A 22,214-nucleotide genomic window follows, 5' to 3' on the forward strand; every position below is an offset into this window, starting at 1 on the left:
AGTACAGTGTAGTATGTGTATAATGTATAATAGTGTAGTATCCTGGTACAGCACAGTATAGTATGTGTATAGTGTAGGGTGGTACAGTATAGTATAGCACTGTATTGTAGAGTATAGTATGTGTATAGTACAGTGTAATATGTGTATAATACAGTGTAATGTTATAGCACAGTGTAGTATGTGTATAGTACAGTATAGTATGTGTATAGTACAGTGTAATATGTGAATAGTACAGTGCAATATGTGTCTAGTACAGTGTAATGTGTGTATATTATAGACTAGTACAGTATAGTATGTATGTAGTGTAGAATATTACAGTACAGCATATTAGAGTACAGCATGTGTATAGTAGTATAGTACAAGTATTTGTCCTGGTTCAGGTAGGGAGACTGTTTTTGCGCATGCGCAGTCACCAAACATTGGGACAGAGTGAGGTTTCTCTGTTCTCATCACCATCCTCCTCCTCCTGTCTGTCTGTCTGTCTGTCTCTCTCTCTCTCTATGTGTGTGCGTGTGTCTGTGTGTAACTTCAACTGCTTTACTATCAAAAACCTACACAGCCATGAGTGGAGACCACGGACAGGTACTTATCTTTTATTAAATCATGTTTGTGAAACCTTTATTTACGGGGGGGTCAGTTTGTGTGAATTCCTTGTTATGAAGTGGCATGATGTGAAATAACGTTTACAAGTGACGCTGTCTTTGTGTATCCACTGAAAACGTGTATAGTTGTTTTGTTTGTGTTGCTTTTGTCATCACCAGCAGCAGCAGAATGAGGAGAAATTATACAATTCAAACGTATTTCTCGGTGACATCTCTGAAACTTGAATATGCCCCCGAGCTTACCGGCATTTTGAAAATTGAGATATTAAAAACGTGTTTTCCCATATTTTGCAGGTGAATTCCGGATGTAAAGACAGCGGTAGGTTCTTTTTTTTTTGGATTAAATTCACACGGACTCTTGTTTTCCACTGTGTCTACTGTTAGTTTGTGTGAAAGGACAGAAATGGCGTCCCAGAGACTAAGTCCCTTCTCCTCCACTCTGTTGCGGCTATTGTTCAAAAAGACGCTCTGAATGAAAGCCTTGCCGCCCGTGTTCGTTGAACCTGACTGGATATTCTGGAAGGTTCTGGCGTCGTGTTTCGTTTGCATGCTTCACTTTGGTGCAACTGACGCGCCACGGCTGCGAATTTTGCAGCCGAAAGTGGCGAAAATGAGGCTGAGGACTTAGTCTCTGCGCCATTTTCTTTTTCACTGTGTAGCAGCCGAGAGCGCCGAGCACTGAGCCAACTGTCTACCGTGATACGAGGGCGAGAGCCGGGGCTGGGTCTCCTCTCACCGCCCCTGGATCTCCAGCAGCAGCAAATCCTTACACACACACACACACACACACACGGCACTTGTGTCAAAGTCAAAGTCAGACTGAACAAAGTTATTGTTGATGGAGAGCAGATGCTTCTCTGAGGCACAGACATACAGTCTTTGTGATTAGTTTAGTGTTAGTTTAGCAAAGTTGACAACACGTTTTCCTCAGATAACAACCGTTTTTAATAGATTTATGATAATAATAATAATAATAACACCAATAATAATGATGATGATAATAATAATAATGACGATGTAATATGGTTAGATTATATTGGGACATCAGGGAAATTGAACTTGTAGTCAAGCAAGTGACAAGTATGAAAGGGGGAAATAATAAGTAATACAATACATGTTAAAAAGGCAAATGCAAAATAGAAACAAAACATGTCAAAATGATGTTATTTTAATTTAAGAAGTCACTAAACACTTATTTGTTTAGCAGAATGTGACCATATTTACAGTCAATTTCGTTGTTTCTGACACACGTAAATATCCTTCATGTAGCATTAAATTAAATTAAATTAAATTAATGTAATGCAGGTGTTTTTATTTTAGAGCAGGGGTCTCAAACTCGCAGCCCGCCAGCCGATGTCCTGCGACCCTACACTTATTTTGAAATGATTAAATTCAACATTTAATTATATATTAGCTTATCTAGTGTTTTAATTACAATTGTCTACATGTATATTTTTGATTTAATGTTTTAATTCTGTTTTTGTTACAGATTGATTTCGCGTCATAAATATGTTTCTTTGTTGTTGTTGTGAGCTATATATCAAAACAAACACTTTTACTTACTTTTACTTGCAATGTGTAATTGCAACAGCATGACGGATTATCAAGATATAATTTTAATTTCTAATCACTAAACCGTTAATTTTTCCCCCAAAATTGTTGCCCCGGCCTGTCCTAACCAGACTAGAAGTTCACTGGCCCATTTGAGGACTCTGTTGTAGAGTGCATTTAAAGTGTATTGTCATGTGCAGCTTTAAATAGCCTTACAGAAATATTGGTTTGACTGATATAATAACAATTATTATATAAAAATTACATCTTAATAATATTTATTTCCCATATTGCCCCAGCCTTAATAAACTTGTGTTACAAGTGTGTTTGCCCAATACATGAACAATACATCTTTATATTTAAACTGTGTTGTATTGACATCAAAGTGTAATATATTGCAGTTGAATTGTCATCTGGCCCTTAGAGAAAGTATTAAAATGTCCTTATTTCACATGGGGATGCACAATATTGGACTTTTTGTGCCGTATATCAGGATGTTTGTGAGGATAACCGATCTTCATACTGGATATACAGGATGTACAGTATATCTACATATATATATATATATATATATGTATATACACTGTTTTAGTCATTAGTCATATCAGGGGATCTTGGTGTGTTTTCTGATAACCTATAAAAAACCGGTGGCCCCCAATCAATGACATGCGGCCCCCCCACTTAAATATCATGTTATAATAAAAATATGTTTTCTAGCAATGTTTTTATAACAGTAATGATAAGACATTCAGTCATAATTATCACATTATTAAATGTATTACATAATAACTTTCAATTACATACATAAATAAGCTTGTTAGGGACCGAGCCACGAATGGCAGGGCCCGAAACGGCTCCTGGCACGAATTTGTGTGAGGAACCTTGTTGTAATCCTTCAGATTATTATTGTATGGCTTTGCGGTCACTTAAATGAGCAAACTTGTCTGAGCGTGCTTGTTACATAAAAAACGCGCCAATTTGTACTAGACACATCGAAGGTCAAAGGTTTGGCGGATTCAAAATGGCGTGGTGTTTTGGGCGAATTCCGACCATTCGCCACGAAATAGGAAGTGCCCTATAACTCTGGCATATGTTGAGTTCCACCAAATTTCCCTAAACTTGGTGGAAAGTTGTTATAGACAGAGACAAACAAAAAAGTTGACAGTTTGTTACATAAAAAATGTGCCAATTTGTACTAGACCAGCTCAAATAACCTGGGGGCCAGTGAGCGTCTATTCTGATCAAGAGGGGGCCGGTCTAGAGAACAAAAAGTCATAAAAAAAACCCACCAACAACTGTTCACTAGTACGAGCTTAAAATCAAAACAAAACATTGCATCATGATATAACACGTACACCTTATAATACTATTTATACATTTGTAAAATGTATCTATTAATATCAAAAACAGAGACATTTATTTGAAATGACGTAAATAATAATGTGGAAAACTGTGATTAAAACACCAAACTAGGACGGTGGAGCTCAACGTATGCCGAAGTTATAGGGCACTTCCTGTTTCGTGGCAAATGGTTGTAATTTCGACCATTCCCCACGAAACAGGAAGTGCCCTATAATTTTATAATTTATTTATTATTTGTATTTTCTTTAATGGCTTTTTGCTTTCTAGACCGGCCCCCTCTTGATCAGAATAGACGCTCACTGGCCCCCAGGTTATTTGAGTTTGACACCCCCTGCTATAATACCATGGTTTTCAAACTGTGGTACGTGTAACACCAGTGGTACGCGAGCCTCCTCTTGGTGGTGTACTCTGTATGTGATCGGTGTGGAGCTGAGGTATTTTGACCAGAGTGCATAGAAAATTAAACAAACAACTAAAGAATTTTAATAAATAAATAAAAAAATAATAATTAGAGTCACCTTAGCTCTCGCTCCATCTTAATCTAATGTCATTAGACCAGTGTGTGAAGTATATGTGAGGAAGAGGAGGCTGATGAGACAGCGAATTAGTCCGTAGCTGACTTTGCTTGACCCATTTACACTAGTGTGTTTTAACGTTGATGATTATGGGGTTACTTCAAGAGCTCCATATCTTCTCAGGTGGTACTTGGTATAAAAGGTTTGAGAATCACTGCTATAATACATTTGAAAGCCGAAATCGTGCCGATGATATCATGCATCCCTTCTTTCACCACTAACCCTTAGAACACAGAGCGTTTAGGCTGATGTTTTCCATGACTATGTTAAAAAGTAGAGCGTCTTATATCGTCTATGTAAGGAAATGTTAATGTTAATTATAAAAGGAAATGTTGTGTTTTTAAAAGAAACATGCAAAATAAAATTAATTGAAATGAGCGCATTTTGTAACGCCTGAAGATGAAGTGACCTGCAAACACACACTCCCCCTCCAGGATGTCCACAACTGAAGGAGTTATTGTGTATTATTCCCACGGCAATTTAGGTTGTGTGGCAATAATTAGGTTTAGGGTGCACCTGTGGCAAGGATCCGTGCCACGGGAGCACAAAGTGCTAATAATAGTTTGGCGAAAGTGCAGTGGGACAGGATTATTGCACAGTAAAATGTAATTAGATGTGATCAAGCACATCTTCACCCCACAGAGTGTGAGTGAAGTATTGTTTTTGGTGGGGTTTTTGTGTGTGTGTGTTTGTGTGTTTCCGCATTTGCTTGCAATACGAGCAACAGAGGCTTGTTAGAATGATAGACCCACACGTTGCCCAAGAATTTTGTGCTCTACCGATGTTAAAATACTGTTTTAGCAATTAAAATGAAGAAAAACAAAAAGTTCTATTTAAGAAAACACTGTAGTTGTAAATGGACACCAGATTTTGCCTTGTCAAATTTGACATTTGAATAGAACAAAACGTATTTAGAAATGCATTTGTTTGAGTCTCTGTCTCAGTGTCCAAAAACCAGGCCAAATAAATGGAAACTACTGTACTGTATGTACAGGTGTTTTTCCAACTCTCTCCTCTTTGGTGACAGAAACGAGTGAAATTACCGCAATAACCAAATAACCAAATTTTTCTGATAGCACAAGCGGTCGTATAATTACGGTAATGCAAAGTCAAATTCAGTTGAGCGCAGCCAGCATCGTCATGTTCCCTTTTCTTTTGTGAGGTAAATACCATCACGACACACAGAGATAGAGATGCAAAAATGTCCCAGAGGCAAAGAGACACATGTGCTGTCATTTAAAGAGACAACTGAATGTTTTAAATAAGCAAATCAGTTGGATTTTAATTCTAAATGCTGCTTTTCTTTTGTTGTCGTAGATCCTCACAAACACAGAGACAAGCACAAGGACAAGGAGCACAGACACAAAGACCACAGGAAGGACAAGGAGCGGGAGAAAGTCAAGCACAGCAACAGGTGGGACATTTGCAGCCTCTTTCTTTATGACACACCTGACATGACGACCAGACCTTAGCTCACAGCTGTATCAACCCTCTTCCTCTACTACTGATGCCGACTGTGCTTTGTTTTCAGCAGTGTTCAAATCCACATGACAAAGACAAACCTTAAAAAAGAGAAGAATAAAAGTCATGCTGATTGAAAACATCAGACATCAGAAGGATTCCTGAAACATCTGCAGTGCATTTGTAGCGTGAAACATTTGCTGTGGTTTCTCTTTGTCTTACTTTTCTTACTTCACGCTCGTGCTTTGTCGTCTCTGCGTCCGGTCGAGCCGCAGCGCACGATGACCTCTTGCACTCACTCTGTGGCTTCTTCTGTGTTCCAGCGAACATAAGGAGCACGCAGAGAAGAAACACAGGGACAAGGAGAAGCTGAAGCACAGCGACGGCAGCGCAGACAAGCACAGGGAGAAGCACAAAGAGAGGAGGAGAGACGACAAGGTTTGCTCAGAGTCACTCTGCCTGTTTTGTAGAGGGCTTTTAGCCTCTCAGTTCCCACCTGTGCCTCACAGCAAGGAGGTTCTTACTTTCTAATTCCTTCCACTGTACAGAGATATGCAAGCTGGTGTCATTTTAGTCCACCGTTCACATATGATCATCATGTCAGGAGAATATCCAGAACATCCAGTATATGTATATGTATATATATATATATATATATATATATATATATATATATATATATATATATATATCTATCTGTATATATATATATATACTGTATATATATATATATAGGTATATTATATGTACTAGAGCAGGGGTGTCAAACATACGGCCCGGGGGCCAGAACCGCACAGGATGAATTTGTTAAAATTTCACACTGATCTAAACGTAATGTCAAATGCTCCAGATACCTGTGACTAAATGTTTGTGCCTTTTATAGATCCAGTGTGCTGTGTAAATAGTACATTTAGGCATATTGATATTGTTGAAATTGCACTTATATTTCTCAAGAAATGTCATGTTTTGTAAAATTATCCTTCAGTAAATGTAAAACAAAGGAGAAAAAACAAAGGAGTTCTTGTTGTTCATAGGTTATTATGCTATTATTTGACTATTTTTACTGGTCCGGCCCCCGGCCCACAATCAAATTGTGCTGTATGTGGCCCCTGAACAAAAATGAGTTTGACACCCCTGTACTAGAGACTAATACAAATGTACATATATATATATACATGTATATGTATATATATACACATACATGTATATACTGTATATACATATATATAATTAATTTAATAAAATCATAGTAAGTCACAAGGAGAGATACAGCTCCCTGGTGTGGCAGATTAGAAAAAAACTTCCACTCGTTTCCACTCGAGCAGCGACACCCTGCGAGTTAAACTGGCCGGGACTGTTTAATTTAGAGCACCTTCATTTATAAAAAAATATCTATTTATTATTCGATGTCGCCAAATCGAATATTTTTACCCACCCCCCCTAATATTAATGTACATCTCCAGTCAGGATTATCACAACAACAACCCTAGTATGGTTTTTCAGCTTCTGAAATGTGAATATTTTCTGGTTTTCTTTGCGCCACGTGACAAAGAAATGATTCAAACTGAATCGTTTTGTTTTGTGGACAAAAACAATTCATAATTTCCAGGTTTGGTCAACAATCAGAAGTGCATTTTAATAACAGATGATGAACACGTGATAAAAATCTGTTGTACTTTTTATTTTCTCTCTCAGATCAAATCGTCCCATGGAGACAAATACAAAAAGGAGAAAGAGAATGGCTATGTGAGGTACGAGCAGCAGCAGCACCTCTCTGTGTTTCATGTGAAATAAAAGAACAGCGTTACGTTAATATCTGATCGTTTCCCTCAGGAACACGAGCCCAGCTGCCATAAAGAGCGAGCCTGAGGAAGACAACGGCTTCTGCCCCTCCCCGCCACACAACAAGACCTTCAAACAGGAATACGACGATGAAGAGTGGGTATCGTTCGCGCTGGCATGTTCACTGCACGCTTAACACGTCCTCGTTTTTATGCTGCGCTCTGTAATCGCACAGATTTGAGCACAAGCCCAAAAAAGTCAAGACGGAACACGACAAAAAGGCCAAGAAGAGGAAACGGGATTATGAAGAGGACGAAGAAGACGAGGTTTCTTTTGTTTTTATTGTCACATTGTTCCCGGCTGTTAGCATAGTTAGCTCCGTCCTCCCCATGTTAACTTATGAACACATTTGGTGGGGGTGGTGCATTTATTCTGTTATTCCATTTACATCGAGCTCGGATATCCCCCCTCACTCACAGTGCTGTGTGAGTGAGAGGGGGAGTGGCTACAGTAGAGCAGCGAAAGCCACTGTGTGCTTCTTTTGCCGATATATTTAACGATATCTTTTGCGTTACTTATCCAAACAACGTCAAACTTGGCACTGCACTTACTCGTGCCCGTAGCAAGACACAAGTTTGAAATCAATTTATTCTCTCCCCTTGTTTTAGGACATCAAGCCCAAAAAGAAGACAAAAGACAAGAAGGGAATGGAGGGAAAGAAAGTCAAAAAAGAAGAAGCGGAAAAGTGGAAATGGTGAGATCATATTTTTTTTCGTAAAAACGCGGACGCCTCATGTTCTCTGTTGACTGTGTTGTTGTGGTGCTGTAGGTGGGAGGAGGAGCGATATACTGACGGAATGAAATGGCGCTTTCTGGAACACAAAGGTCCAGTGTTTGCACCTCCGTACGAACCTTTGCCCGACAAAGTCAAGTTTTACTATGATGGTGAGTGTGTGTGTGTGTGTGCAACACGTCGTACTATCACACAAATGACCAATTACTCCAATTTACATTCTTGTTATTATTCTGTATTCGTAGGTAAGCCGATGAAACTTAGTGCTCCTTGTGAGGAGGTCGCTACCTTTTTCGCTAAGATGTTGGATCATGAGTACACCACCAAGGACATCTTTAGGAAGAACTTCTTCAAGGACTGGAGGAAGGTGAGGAGACTGTGTGTGTGTGTGTGTGTGTGTGTAAAATCTATTTTAATGGCCCTGGTTTCAAATGTTTCAAATAGTGAAAGTTGGAAAGATGGCGTACTCACAAAATAAATTCTCCGTGCATGCGGCAAATGTGGCAGTGAAGGAGGAGGAAAAGAAAAGAAAAAAGATGGAAAAGTGCACGATCAATTTATGATGTAGAAATCTGAAAAAAACATTATTGTGGTTGTTTGTGTTTGTGTAATTTGTGATAAAGGAACTAAATGTCAGGGTCACAGCGGTTGCTCTCACATTAATGATGGCAGCACATTGAGAGGACTTAATACTCATATTAATATATCCTCATTTACTATATTGCAATTATTATTTATTTATGTTATTTTTCTCTTCTTTTACTTCCGCTGTTTTTTTTCCCCATGTTTCCTTATCGTTGATTGTGTAGATATATTGCACTGGGAAAAAGGCCAGTCCAAAAATAAGCAAATGAAGACATTCTCTTGGTATATTTAAGCCTTACAAGATAAGGGTGATTTTGAAATGAGTTGGGAAAACTCATTTTTAGCTATATTTTACTAGTATTGTGATGGCTTGTGTCTCATAATAAGCTTGTGATGCTCAAAAATAGTATTTTCCCCCTCAAAAGTAGCATCTTTTTCTGGTCATCCTGTTTGTTTCAAGTGTGTTTAACTCATTTTTACATTTAAGTCCACCACCTACTTGAAATTAGATTAGAAACTGAAGATAGCATTCCTGACTTGTACAAGGCAGCAAAAAAAAATAGCCACATTGTACTGTGAATGTTGACCATGCAGTTTTCAATAAAGCAGATTTGTTGTTTCAATTAATTAATAAAAAATATGAAAATTAAAATTAAATAAAAACATTTATTATAAAAAATAAAATATAAATATAATAAATAAATAATAATAAATACATAAATAAAATATTAAATAATTAAATGTTTATTTTTATTAAAATTACATTTAATTAATTAAAACAATTGAGTCTGTTTCTTGAAACAAGACGACTCATGACGTGTCAAAAAAAGCTTGTTTCTTTAAAACAAGATGTTTTCAAGACTGTTCAACTTCACAAGATATTCAAGATGCCCCATCTAAAAACAAGCTCCTTTATCTCACTTAAATCCTACTCTTACTAAGGTATTTTGTCGTTATATTAAGTGTGATGAGATAGTTTGACTAGAAATTAGAAAACTATACATTGAGTTTGAGTTGACCTACCAAGTAAAGGTGCTGTTCTCAGTGGAAACGCAACCATAACCATGATGGAAACACAGCCTACGTATCACTTCTTATTTGATGGAAATGCTATACTTCATGATTGTTTTGTTGTATGTATATACATATATTGTCTCATATTGTAGGAAATGACATCAGAGGAAAAGTCAAAGATCAGTGACCTGAACAAGTGCAACTTCAGTGAGATGAGTGAGTACTTCAAGGCCCAGTCAGAAGCGAGGAAACAGATGTCAAAAGATGAGAAACTGGTAAACCTCCCTCTCATGGTGCTTTTCTATTATACAGTTCTAGCAATACTCAGTTCTACTCAACTCTACTCTACCTGCTCTGTTCATCATCTGATATCATCTCTTATTAAAATGCACTTCAGCAAACTGTCAAAAGATCGACTTACAGTCCATGTCGTCACTGGAAGAGTCACAAGCGCGACGTCTGACGCACGAGTCAAACCGAACAATGCCAAACTGCAGTTAAAAAGACTTGTGTGTGTTAATCTCCAACATTTAGCAACACATCTTTATTTAGTGACAGCGCTGCTGAAAACCACCACCTTTTTTAGCCGTATTTCAGTTCATGGACTGTGTCAACAGTGTCAACTGAGCAATTCGGTGAACAAATCTTTTTAATGAACCGATTCTAATGATTCAGTTACACCGAAAACAACTGCTTTACTTGTTGCGCATTTGGCGTGTTGGTGTCGTGTATAAAATGGCGTCACGGCCGTTTCGTGCAGCCGTGCTATGGCGACCCCGCCCACATTGAAGACGTGCCTGACACCAAACTGAGTAGAGTGAGTAGTGCTAGAACTGTAGTCTCTCTCTGCCTTTAAAAAGCGTCATAAAACCCTCGTCTTCCACATGACATAACACGACATACTGTCATTTTCACGTGCCGTAGAAAATCAAAGAGGAGAACGAGAGACTCCTGCAGGAGTACGGCTTCTGTCTCATGGACAACCACAAGGAGAGGATCGGGAACTTCCGCATCGAGCCGCCGGGCCTCTTCCGAGGACGAGGAGACCATCCGAAGATGGGCATGTTGAAGCGCCGCATCAGACCTCAAGACATCATCATTAACTGTAGCAAGTGGGTGATCTTATCGTCTCTTTTTTATACCACAAGCTGTTGCTGTCATTCTACTCAAGAACAAATAATGTGTGTTATACAAGGGAAAGGTGTGAACATGTCCCCTTCATATCAAGTGACAGGCATCTGTCCATCCCGTTCTGTTAAACATGATATCTAAGAATTTTTTTTTTCAAAGTACAAATACTTTGTTACTGTACTTGAGTAGAAGTTTCTCTCTAATCTGTGCTTTACTTTGTTATTTTACATCACCTTACATTACATTACATGTCATTTAGCAGACGCTTTTATCCAAAGCGACTTGCAATAAGTGCATTTCAACATTTGGGTAATTATTATTATTTATTTATATTTCTGACAACTTTTACTTTTACTCTGATACATTTCCCATAACCGTCTCCGTTACTCGTTACTACAAAATAAAAGTTGAGTGGGTGACGTAATGCCCGTTTGTTGTCGCTAGTTGTTTTTAGGCGCACTATAGCTGTTAGCCGCAGATTGCGGCTCCAAGTGGACTACAAACACACCATCGGCTCGTTGTTTACCGTGTCTGACGCTGAGGCTCTGGTCTCCGGGTTCCTGGTCTCCTGTCTCTGGGTTTCTGTTGTACACTCCAGACAGAGAGAGAGAGAGAGAGAGAGTATTTGTCACCATTCATAACAGAAGGTTAATTTTAATGATGTTCGAAGTTGTTCGCCTGTACCTGTTAATAAGCCACAATAAATATTTGAAATTGTAATTGGTCACTTTGTTTAAATACTTTTACTTCTAATACTCAAGTACAGTAAATGTCAGGTACTTAAAGACTTTTACTCAAGTAATATTCTAAAAGGTGACTTTAACTTCTACCAAAGTCATTTTCTCATATGGTCCATCTTCTCTGTTTCCCGCAGGGACTCTAAGCATCCTAAACCTCCCCCAGGGACAAAATGGAAGGAGGTTCGCCACGATAACAAGGTGACGTGGCTGGCATCTTGGACAGAGAACATCCAGGGCTCCATCAAGTACATCATGTTGAATCCTAGCTCTAGGATTAAGGTACCTGTGGTCTCACGACTCAAGTCTCTTTTGTCCTTTTTCTCTTAAAATCGTTTCATATTCTACCATTTTTTTCTCCCGTTTGCGTGCGTCTGTGCAGGGCGAGAAGGACTGGCAGAAATACGAGACTGCTCGGCGGTTGAAGAAGTGTGTGGACCGCCTACGAACCCAGTACAGAGACGACTGGAAATCCAAGGAGATGAGGATCAGACAGAGAGCCGTGGCTCTGTATTTCATCGACAAAGTGAGCATGAGTTATGCTATTTTACTGTTTCTGCCGTGGTTTATTAAACCAACTGTATAGAAAATATTCAAAATGTTATTGTTTTTCCGTTGAATCTGCATCTACAGTCACAGTATAATGTGTAACCTAACTTTGTTGAGCGATGTTAAAGGGATAGTTCATGTACTTTAAAGTGTTAGAGTGTGCCGCTGCTTCCATGGACTTGCCTGGAAGCTGATCACATGGATGCTGTTTGGGGAGAGAAGGGAAAACACATTTTTAACCATTATTTTACAAAAGGTTCACTCAATAAAATCTCCCCCTGACAAGAATTGGTGAATTAGTGACATCTAGTGGTGTGACTGCAGAGTGCAACACCACACTCTTTCCCAAGCGCTTTAGGGAACTACAGTGGCTTCCATGTACCAATAAAACACCTTAAATGTTACACACAGGGCCTAATTTCAACGATATAAATGATATCAAATAAATATTTGATATCATTTTTATTTTAAAGTGATATAATGAACAATTATACAAACACAAGTAGTACATGAGTAGTATGTCTATATTTTTTTGTCAGTAAGCCTCCTAAATGTTATACACTAGACCTTGAAGTCTAAATTTGACTCTAGTTTTAGGCAAATACAATTTTAAGATATCATAGATGTAAGCAGTCATATGTTTTTTTAGGTGAGGCTATAATCTTTTTCTTAATTTGACCCTAATTGCGAACAACCTATGAAACATTTGAGGACAGACATATTTGGTACTACGTTAGCCAGTGTGTTGCCTTTCATTTTTTAAAATTTTATTCTGTGTATTTGTCACTAATGGATCATGACAGGGGTCTCTCGATCATAACAAAGAGCAATGAGTAGTCATTGCTCTTTGTTATGATTGAGAGACCCCTGTCATTACATACTGTGTATTTAAATATTTAGATACGATAATAAAGAAGGAGGTGGGACCACACACAGATCTTTATAACGATGACAATGTGTGGCGTTTCCCCTGCAGCTGGCACTGAGGGCTGGTAATGAGAAGGAGGAAGGTGAGACGGCCGACACGGTCGGCTGTTGCTCGCTGCGAGTGGAGCACATCAAACTGTATCCCAAACTGGACGACCAGGAGTACGTGGTGGAGTTTGACTTCCTGGGTAAAGACTCCATCCGGTACTACAACAAAATCCCTGTGGAGAAGAGGGTAAGACATGGGCAGAGGGAAAGGAGAGAGAGAGGAATTAGATTACTTAATTTTGACTTGAATTCTAACTTTCAGTCTCAGAATTCTAATTTTTATTCTCAGAATTCTGACTTCAGTCTCTGAATTCTAACTTTTAATATCAGAATTCTGATTCTAATCTCAGTATTCTGACTTTATTCTCAGAATTCTAATTTTTAATCTCAGAATTTTGATTTAATCTCAGAATTTTTAATTTCAGTATTCTGACTTTATTCTCAGAATTCTGACTTTTTTCTCAAAATTCTGACTTTTTCTTTAATCTCAGAATTCATGTTGTTTTATTTATTTATTTGTGTCCCTAATACTAATACTCTTCCTTAGTGAAGCATACATCATTCCATATATAAAACCTCCCGGGTCATATTACCTGATATTGAACAGTTGTTTTCCTCCACTATTTTTTCTCTCGACCAGACTAGATGCTCATTTGACACCAGTGCTTTAAATGGAAAAAAAACAAAATGAGGGCGAATTTTATGAGGATGAGAATGAGAAAATTTTATGAGGGCGCACGCACACACACACACACACACACACAGAACCAGGTTTTGGTCTCTGTGACCTAATTTCATACAGACATGCAAACAAAAAGACACTGACCATTCAGTGGGGACCGGCTTCCTTTCTTGGCATCTTTCACAAAAATAGTATACAATAGCTCCCCCACCAGGCAGAAATGTGATCACAGTCGATTTCATGCTTAATAAATCATGGATTGTTTCTTTCCAGGTGTTTAAGAACCTTCAGTTGTTCCTGGAGAACAAGCAGCCAGAGGACGACCTCTTTGACAGACTAAACGTAAGAAACGCACTTTATATCTGAAATACATGAAGGTAAACAGTGTGAACAATTTTAGCAACATTTATTGGTGAAATTGCATGTTGCAGCGGATTATTCATAAATTCATAAATTGACAATAAATTATACGATATTTTACACACTGGACCTTCAATGATGAAGAATCAGAATTTCCTCAGCTGTTCCTCACACTCTCCTTCCTCCATGTCTCCTGCAGACTTCTATTCTGAACAAACACTTGCAGGAGCTGATGGACGGACTGACGGCAAAGGTGTTTCGCACGTACAACGCTTCCATCACTCTGCAGCAGCAGCTCAAGGAACTGACCTGCCGTGAGTGACAGCTACCTTCAGCCATCTTTCACAGAATAGGACGTTTACATGTTCACTTCACATGTAACATGTCATCTGTGGCTTTCTAGGGGTGTGAGAACAGGAAAGGCATAAAATTCTGCTAAATTAAATATGTTCACAGATGATCTGCTGCCCCTTAAAAAGAAGGGAGAAGCTGAAATAATATAATAAGAAAATATTATTGTCTCATTGATATTTTAATTTAATTTAATCCTTGCGGTGGTGCTTATGTACAGAAGCCTTAAAGGGTCATACATACATGTATTTCCTCTGTTTTCCCATGATAACAACATAATTAATTGGAGAGGCCGAAAATGTAAAAAAATGTTGATTAGTGTTTGTTAAACCTGCGAATGATGATGTTCTCGAATGTCTTGTTTTGTCCACAAACCAAAGAATGATTCAGTTTTTTAATGATTAACTTTGTTTAATGGAGCAAAGAAACCAGAAAATATTCACATTTAAGAAGCTGAAACCATCAGGAATCTTGTTTTAATCATGAAAAAAAGCTTCAAACCGATGAATCGATTATCAAAATAGTTGACGTTTCATTTCGTAATCGATTCATCAAGTAATTGTTTCAGCGCTGGATTAAATTTAATACAAACAAATGCTTAGCTTACCATAAGGAGAGGTAAAAAGGAATGCAGACTTCCTTTTTTAAGATGTTCTATAATCATGATGGTATGATATGATGGTTTCAGTTACAAACAAGCTGACAAAATGTATAAGAGCAGCAGGGTTTAGTTTCAAACGTCTCCTGACTTGTTGTTGTTGTTGTTGTTGTTTCTTGTTGGGTCTCCTAGCGGACGACAGCATCCCGGCTAAAATGCTGTCATACAATCGAGCTAACCGCGCCGTGGCCATCCTCTGTAACCACCAGAGAGCTCCGCCCAAAACCTTTGAGAAGTCCATGCAAAACCTGCAGACCAAGGTAACCCAAGTGTCAAACCTTTTTCAAATATTTACTTTAAAACCCAACACTTAAGTGTAGGAGGACAATTTGACACGGAAGCCTTTGTTGTCTTAGATCGACGAGAAACAGAGTCAACTGTCCGCGGCCAGGAAGCAGTTGAAGGCCGCGAAGGCCGATTACAAGGCGTCACATGACGATAAGAGCAAAAAGTAAGAAAAGCACGGAGTCTTTTTTATTTGTCACTTTCATTTTGGGTGAGATAGAAGATGACAAAAGTCTGTGTCGATCTCTGTCAGGTCTGTGGAGGTGAAACGCAAAGCCGTCCAGAGGATAGAGGAGCAGCTGATGAAGCTGCAGGTGCAGGCCACCGACAGAGAGGAAAACAAGCAGATCGCTTTAGGCACCTCCAAGCTCAACTACTTGGATCCACGCATCTCTGTTGCATGGTATTTAAGTGACACTGCACACACCTTTTTTGTTATTTCATGTCCAAAATATGCAACAGACTTAAGCCTCAGCTCTCCTTCTTGGTACAGTTATTTTGTCTTTCCAGTAGTGATAGTACCTGGTACCTGATACTTTTTTTAGTACCTGCTCTGGCCATTACTTAATTCTGACTTTTGTTTCATGTAATGTGCTTTAAATTAAACAAATATTTAACAGTAAGAATTGGAGAAATAAAATGAAAAACAATTGAATATAAACAATTTAGAAATAAAAGTAAAAACAATTGAATATAAACAATTTAGAAATAAAATGAAAAACAATTGAATATAAACAATTTAGAAATAAAATTAAAAACAATTGAATATAAACAATTTAGAAATAAAATGAAAAACAATTGAATATAAACAATTTAGAAATAAAATTAAAAACAATTGTATATAAACAATTTAGAAATAAAAATAAAAACAAAATACAGAAAAAGGAGAAAAAAGTTAAATACAAAGTTGCAGCATAAAATAATAATTTGCTTCAAAATCATTACAAAGGACATACAGCGCAATTGAAAGCTTGAAATTTAAAGTGCTTTGAAAGAGCTCAATCGTAAGCACAGGAGAAGAGAAGTGTACTAAAGAGAGGTACTATTTTGTAATGGAAACACAACCAAACCGTGTAGACGTGAGACAAGGCGAGCTGGGAACATGTAGTGGACACTGCACACACCTTTGGTTATTAAATGTCCAAAATATGCAACAGACTATGCAACAGGGCTGGTTGTTGCATTAATGTACCATCAGAATCGCTGCGCACTGTTTATAACACACATAAATATGCTGTGTTTAACCCTTAGATGCATAAGTGGGGTCACAAACGACCGGATGGGTCGATATCCTTCAAAATCTTTGAAATGAATATTCCAGGTGTTGGTCATAAAACATGTTTGTGACATGAGGCCATTTATATTTTTAAAAATGTTTTCATTCATTTTAAGAAATTGCAGTTTTGAAATCTCCTAGGAACCTCAGTTACTGTCAGTATAAAGAGTTACCCTAAGTATAAATCACTCTTTTGTTGACCAAAATTTGATGAAAATCATCATCTTTAACCAATATTAAAGACATTTCTTAAGTTTATTGCAAAAACACATTGATTCTAATTGGGGCCATTTTTGACCCCACTCATGGAAGAGTGTAGGTATTGGTAGGTCATGCATCCAAGGGTTAAACGGAGTCGTTTACTGTGTTTACTGAACACTCATATTCACGGCCTGTTTACGGTACGCTTTCTAAAAGCCTCAGAGTTCAGGATGTCCTTTATATGACTTTACAATGATGAATTATGATTTCCACTTGAACACGTCGACAGACACGGCGAGTAACAAGCTGCTCTGTAGAGCCACGCTCCGGTTATATGTCCGGAGACTGTCTCAGACTGAGACAGACCAGGTGGCTGAGTGAGTGGTAGAGCGAGTCATCTTTCAACTTAAAGATGTGGGTCACAATTCCCGGCTTTGCTCGTCTACGTGTCGATGTATCCTTGGGCAAGACACTTAAAAACCCCACGTTGCTCCTGATGGTTGTGCTGGCAGCGTGTGAATGGGTATGTAAGACGTGTGATAGAAAATGCATGTGCCGATTTTACCTGCTCGCTCTCTTGCACCAAATGAAATCCAGCGAGAAAAGTGATGTTTTTAGCTTGTGGCTGCACAGGAGCTACTGTTCTACTGCTCCATTAATCTGGGCAATGTATTTCAAACACTGAAATCACAAAACAATACGCATGCACTTACAAATGGAGGCAGCAGTGCATCAGCGATCCTGTGTGCTGTGATGCAGAATTGCTGATTTTCTCTATGGACTTTGGTGTGGGAGAGAACGTGGTTTAAGAACTTCACTTTCCAGGTGGAAAAGGCAAGTAGAAGTGATTCTTAAGATATAATAGACTTAAGCAGGTGTAGATTTAAATCAGTTTTTCCTTCTGTCCCTGCTGGCAGCCATGTTATCAGTAAGAATGAGAGTCGGAGCCTCAGGCTTCAGAAAACCACACTTCCCAGATCCTGAAGTATCCCTTTACCAGCCATTATTTGGTAACATGTTATTAGAGTTAAAATAAGTGGGATATTTAAATGAGTGAACCACCCACTGTCTAATAGACCAGCTCTGTTAGAGAGCGTGTGTGTGCAGGGCTGCATATCTACCTTGGTGACAGAAAGGCAGGAAATGCTCTTGCATTGTAGGAAAAGGAGCAGCACAAGCGAAAAAGCTAACGGCTGCAGAAGGAAAAATAAGAGGAAGAAAAGCGTGTGAGCGCGAGGAACAATGGGGTTTGTTTCTCTGAAAAAGCAGGGAGCGTCCCCTCACAGTGCTCTTTCCTCCATGTGGGAAGTCAGTGAGGAGCGGTGTCTGTGGCTGAATGCAGGGCCAGGCCACGGGGTCCACCTCCCTAACCCATGCCCCACTCACTGCTATTTATGGACAAGCCTCCTCCTCAAGCACAATGGATACAGGAATGCTCCATGTTTTGCCGGGCTGTGAGGCGTAAGGGATGGGTCTCCCCCCCCCCCACAGGGTGGTGCATGGGAACCTGCTCTGAGAATAATGTGTAACTGAGATGAAATAAAAAAAAAAAAAAAAAAAAAAGAAAGAAAATAATACAGACAAACTGACAGGAACAGACAGTTACAGAACTAAAGTTGACTCAATCAAAATAGTATTCTATTTAGGCAGGCGTAATAGAGAAAAACAATAATAAATGAACACATAAATATGTAAAATAAATGAACCTTGACCTTTTCATTGTGAAGACGAATAACACAAAACTCGTCGAAAAAAAAAACACTTAGGGACAGCACCGCTGATTGCCACAGCTGATAAACTGCTGCTGTATGTGACTGTATCAGACTGAGACTGAGTCTGTGCTCCGGTCATGGAGGACGTACTGAACAAATATTTTTAATTAGGACGTGTCAGAATGGTCAGTTCTATGTGACCTTTTCTTAACAATGTGTGTGTTTGTACGTCAGTGAAATACGTTCGCTGACTAAATACGGCGACCGCTGGCCGCAGTCTGATGTGAAGTGGTGCGAACACACGTTTGCTGACTTTATCCGGCACATTAGCTTCATATATAAAATCCTCTGTAAAACACTGTGCTCCACTGTGCAGCCACCAACAGCACACTTGTCCCGCCGCGTTGACATAATACCGCTCTTCCTCCCTCGCCTGCACTCTCGCAGGGACAAGGTGGAGCTAAGGTGGAGCTCTCCAAGTAGACTTACTGGTGGGGCGATAACATTTGCGGTGAAATGCGCATGCTGCCGTCATAAGCGCAGGGAATTCAACATCGAGTGTTTTATACTTACACTAAGGGGGACCACGAAAACATGACTGAGTATTCTTTTTCCACACTTTGGCGACTGGTAGTCCCAAATATAAGTATTGAAATGGTTAAAAAGTTGATTTTGCATAATATGTCCCCTTTAAGTGAACTTTGTGGTCGTCCACATCCCCTCCAGTAGATGGCGACCTAGGCGACCTTTGCCTTTGTGACCTATGCCTAGATCCTCTGCAAACAATAAACTTACACAATTCTTTGGAGCCTTGCTATGTTGACATACGTAAATGTAGAGACTTGCTGTATATCCATAATATATCTACATTATATACGTATTATATCTATATCGTGACATCTTCGTCTTTGTGATATTATAATAAGGTATCTGTGGTGACTTTTCCTGCTCATTAAGGCTGTAGAATTTGATAACCATCACATTTATTACATTGAATACATTTGTGAAATACACTAAATATATACATTTAATTTAATTTATAAATTATATATTATATATTGACTAAAACATGTAATCAACATTTTTATTGTCAGTTCTTTCTACCACACGTAAATATCCTTAATTTAATATTAAAATGTCAAACAAATAAAGCAGGTATTATGTGAAATGAAAGATAATGAATGTATTTTAAGATCATGTAATACACATCATAAACAGAGTATATTGTCACCCTCCAATATTTTTAGACTGTATATTATATATATTTAGGAGCCATATCGCCAAACCTTCATGAGTTGCTCATTGTTTCAGGCTGTGAGAGTAGCCGTTAGCCTTAAATGTGTTTAGTAACTTACTTTTTTACTTTCTTAACTTACTTAGGGCAGCGCTCTACGTATTTTAACTTTTACTTTAAATCATTTAGGAGGGACCAAAGTAAAAGACTGTAACTGTGTTGTTTTCGTCTTCGACTTGTTTTGTTTGCGTCGCATTCATGGCGTCACAAGTTAATGCACGGGTGAAGGCAGAGGTGAAACGGAGGACGGCAACAATGATTATTGGAACATAGCTGCCACCGGACGACACCTATATAGTATAAAGAAGTGTGTTCTGTAGGTGGAAAACACTTTGCAGGGCAGGAACCCAAAGGAAGACGTAGTAGTCACTCAGTTAAGAATAGGACACACAGACAGGCCTCAGTCATACGCACATAGACAATGACCACTGCTGTACACCCTTTCTTTTAAAACTTGCCCATAATAATAATACATTTATTTGTGTAGCACTTTCCATCAAAGTGCTTTACATTACAAGATAAACACAACACAGGGTGGAATAATATAGGAAAAGGCTATAAGTCAAGAGGTTAAAACCCCCGGCGCGACTGTCGATCAGAGCGGACCGTCGCATTGCCAGGCCGGGAATAGGGCGCAACCCACTCGAGCCGTCTTGAAACACGGACCAAAGAGTCTAACGTGTGTGTGCGAGTCGGAGGGCACACACACGAAACCCCGTGGAAGTGAGGCGCGGGCCGGCCGAGGTGGGATCCCGAACGCGTGCGATAGGACCCGAAAGATAGTGAACTATGCCTGGGCAGGGCAAAGCCAGAGGAAACTGTTGTTACACAGCCTTTTGGGGGGGTCATCCGGTGCAGGACTGTGGTTATTATGGATATACCAGTGACTATCACTACCAAACAACTAACTTGTCTACTGTGTCTTTAACCCGTCCTCTGTATAACATATCCCTTTCTCTCTAGGTGTAAGAAGTGGGGTGTTGGCATTGAGAAGATCTACAACAAAACCCAGAGAGAGAAGTTTGCCTGGGCAATCGACATGGCCGAAAATGACTATGAGTTTTAAAGAGCCTTCGTGTTTGACCTGCATTTTTGTTTTTATACCCATGCCTTTGAATGTAAGTGAAGTGGGTTTTTAAGTGTGACGTCTGCAGACGATTGATCACAGCTCCTGGATGAAGGATTATGCTCAGACTTTTACCACAGATGAATAATTGTGCGGTATATGTACTGTATATATGGATTGGTTGTGAATATACTTACCTAGGACAAAACAGAAATCAAAGTAGAGTGTATGTAGCTGCTGATACCCTGATCAATCAACCCAGAGCAACACTGTTAGTATTATTAACTCTTTCTTCTGAAATGTGGAAGCCATCCGAGAAATTCTATATTCTCACAGAACAGTGAATGAGGACATGTTTGTATGGGAGTGACAACATAAATGAGATAATGACAAGATGAATTTCAATAAGTGTGTGTGTAAGAAAACGAGCCTGACAGATAATAGACATTGTAGCACTATGTTCACGTGTAATTATTAGCACACAGAATGTCATGTTTAAATTTGATTTTGATGTTTATTTCAGGGATGTACATATTTCTTTTGGTCATTTTTCAGTTTTTTTTAAAGCGTGCAACAAAAAGCTCTTCATGCCTCATATGCAGTGTGTGTGTGTGTGTGTGTGTTGAATAGTAAATGAATGCTTGTTTTCATTCATTTACTATCCCCTAAAATTCAGATTCAGCTGGTTGCAATACGCAACTTCACCTCCAGATGCCACTAAATAGAACACACTGGCCCTTTAATGTTGCTATGGCGTGTCAAACGCAGATTCTGAATCTTTTCACACAGTAATATTGAATTAAAAACGATCATATTGCAAATCAATGACCTGTTAGAAAAGTCACAGAAAGTTTGACCCAAATATTCCGCAATAGTGTGTGTGTGTGTGTGTGTGTGTGTGTGTGTGTGTGTCCACAGCTTTACAGTGAATGTGACATAACACTCCTCTTGGTGACACCTGCAGTACAAGACCATTGTGTGTAATGTGTCTTTCTTTGTTATTTTGCTGTGATTAAGCAGAAACTGTCTTCTCCAAATGTGAAATAATATTTGAACTATTTTCATGAATATTTTCCTGCTATTTAAACATTGATCACATGGCCCGCTCTTTTCCCCTTTGTTTTAAGCTTTGTAGTCTTCAGAATAAAACATCAATCTGACTGTCTGTGTGTGTGTGTGTGTGTGTGTGCGCGCGTGTGTGTTACAGATAGT

General features: G+C 38.8%; 1 protein-coding gene across 1 annotated transcript; it reads left to right on the forward strand.

Annotated features, from left to right (window-relative positions):
• The first annotated feature begins 478 nt into the window (after nucleotides 1–478).
• top1b (DNA topoisomerase Ib) lies at nucleotides 479–22,162 on the forward strand. The gene is made up of 21 exons (XM_044038942.1): nucleotides 479–582; nucleotides 897–921; nucleotides 5,408–5,504; nucleotides 5,875–5,989; nucleotides 7,247–7,302; nucleotides 7,385–7,489; nucleotides 7,569–7,659; nucleotides 8,002–8,087; nucleotides 8,163–8,278; nucleotides 8,372–8,493; nucleotides 9,878–10,000; nucleotides 10,650–10,837; nucleotides 11,731–11,875; nucleotides 11,976–12,119; nucleotides 13,119–13,304; nucleotides 14,073–14,141; nucleotides 14,359–14,473; nucleotides 15,301–15,428; nucleotides 15,525–15,619; nucleotides 15,707–15,856; nucleotides 20,900–22,162. The coding sequence occupies exons 1-21, from the start codon at nucleotides 562–564 to the stop codon at nucleotides 21,000–21,002; spliced, it is 2,280 nt and encodes a 759-aa protein (XP_043894877.1). The 5' UTR covers nucleotides 479–561; the 3' UTR covers nucleotides 21,003–22,162.
• Nucleotides 22,163–22,214: the final 52 nt, after the last annotated feature.

Source organism: Solea senegalensis, linkage group LG11, assembly GCF_019176455.1.
Source record: "Solea senegalensis isolate Sse05_10M linkage group LG11, IFAPA_SoseM_1, whole genome shotgun sequence".
Lineage (NCBI taxonomy): Eukaryota > Metazoa > Chordata > Actinopteri > Pleuronectiformes > Soleidae > Solea > Solea senegalensis.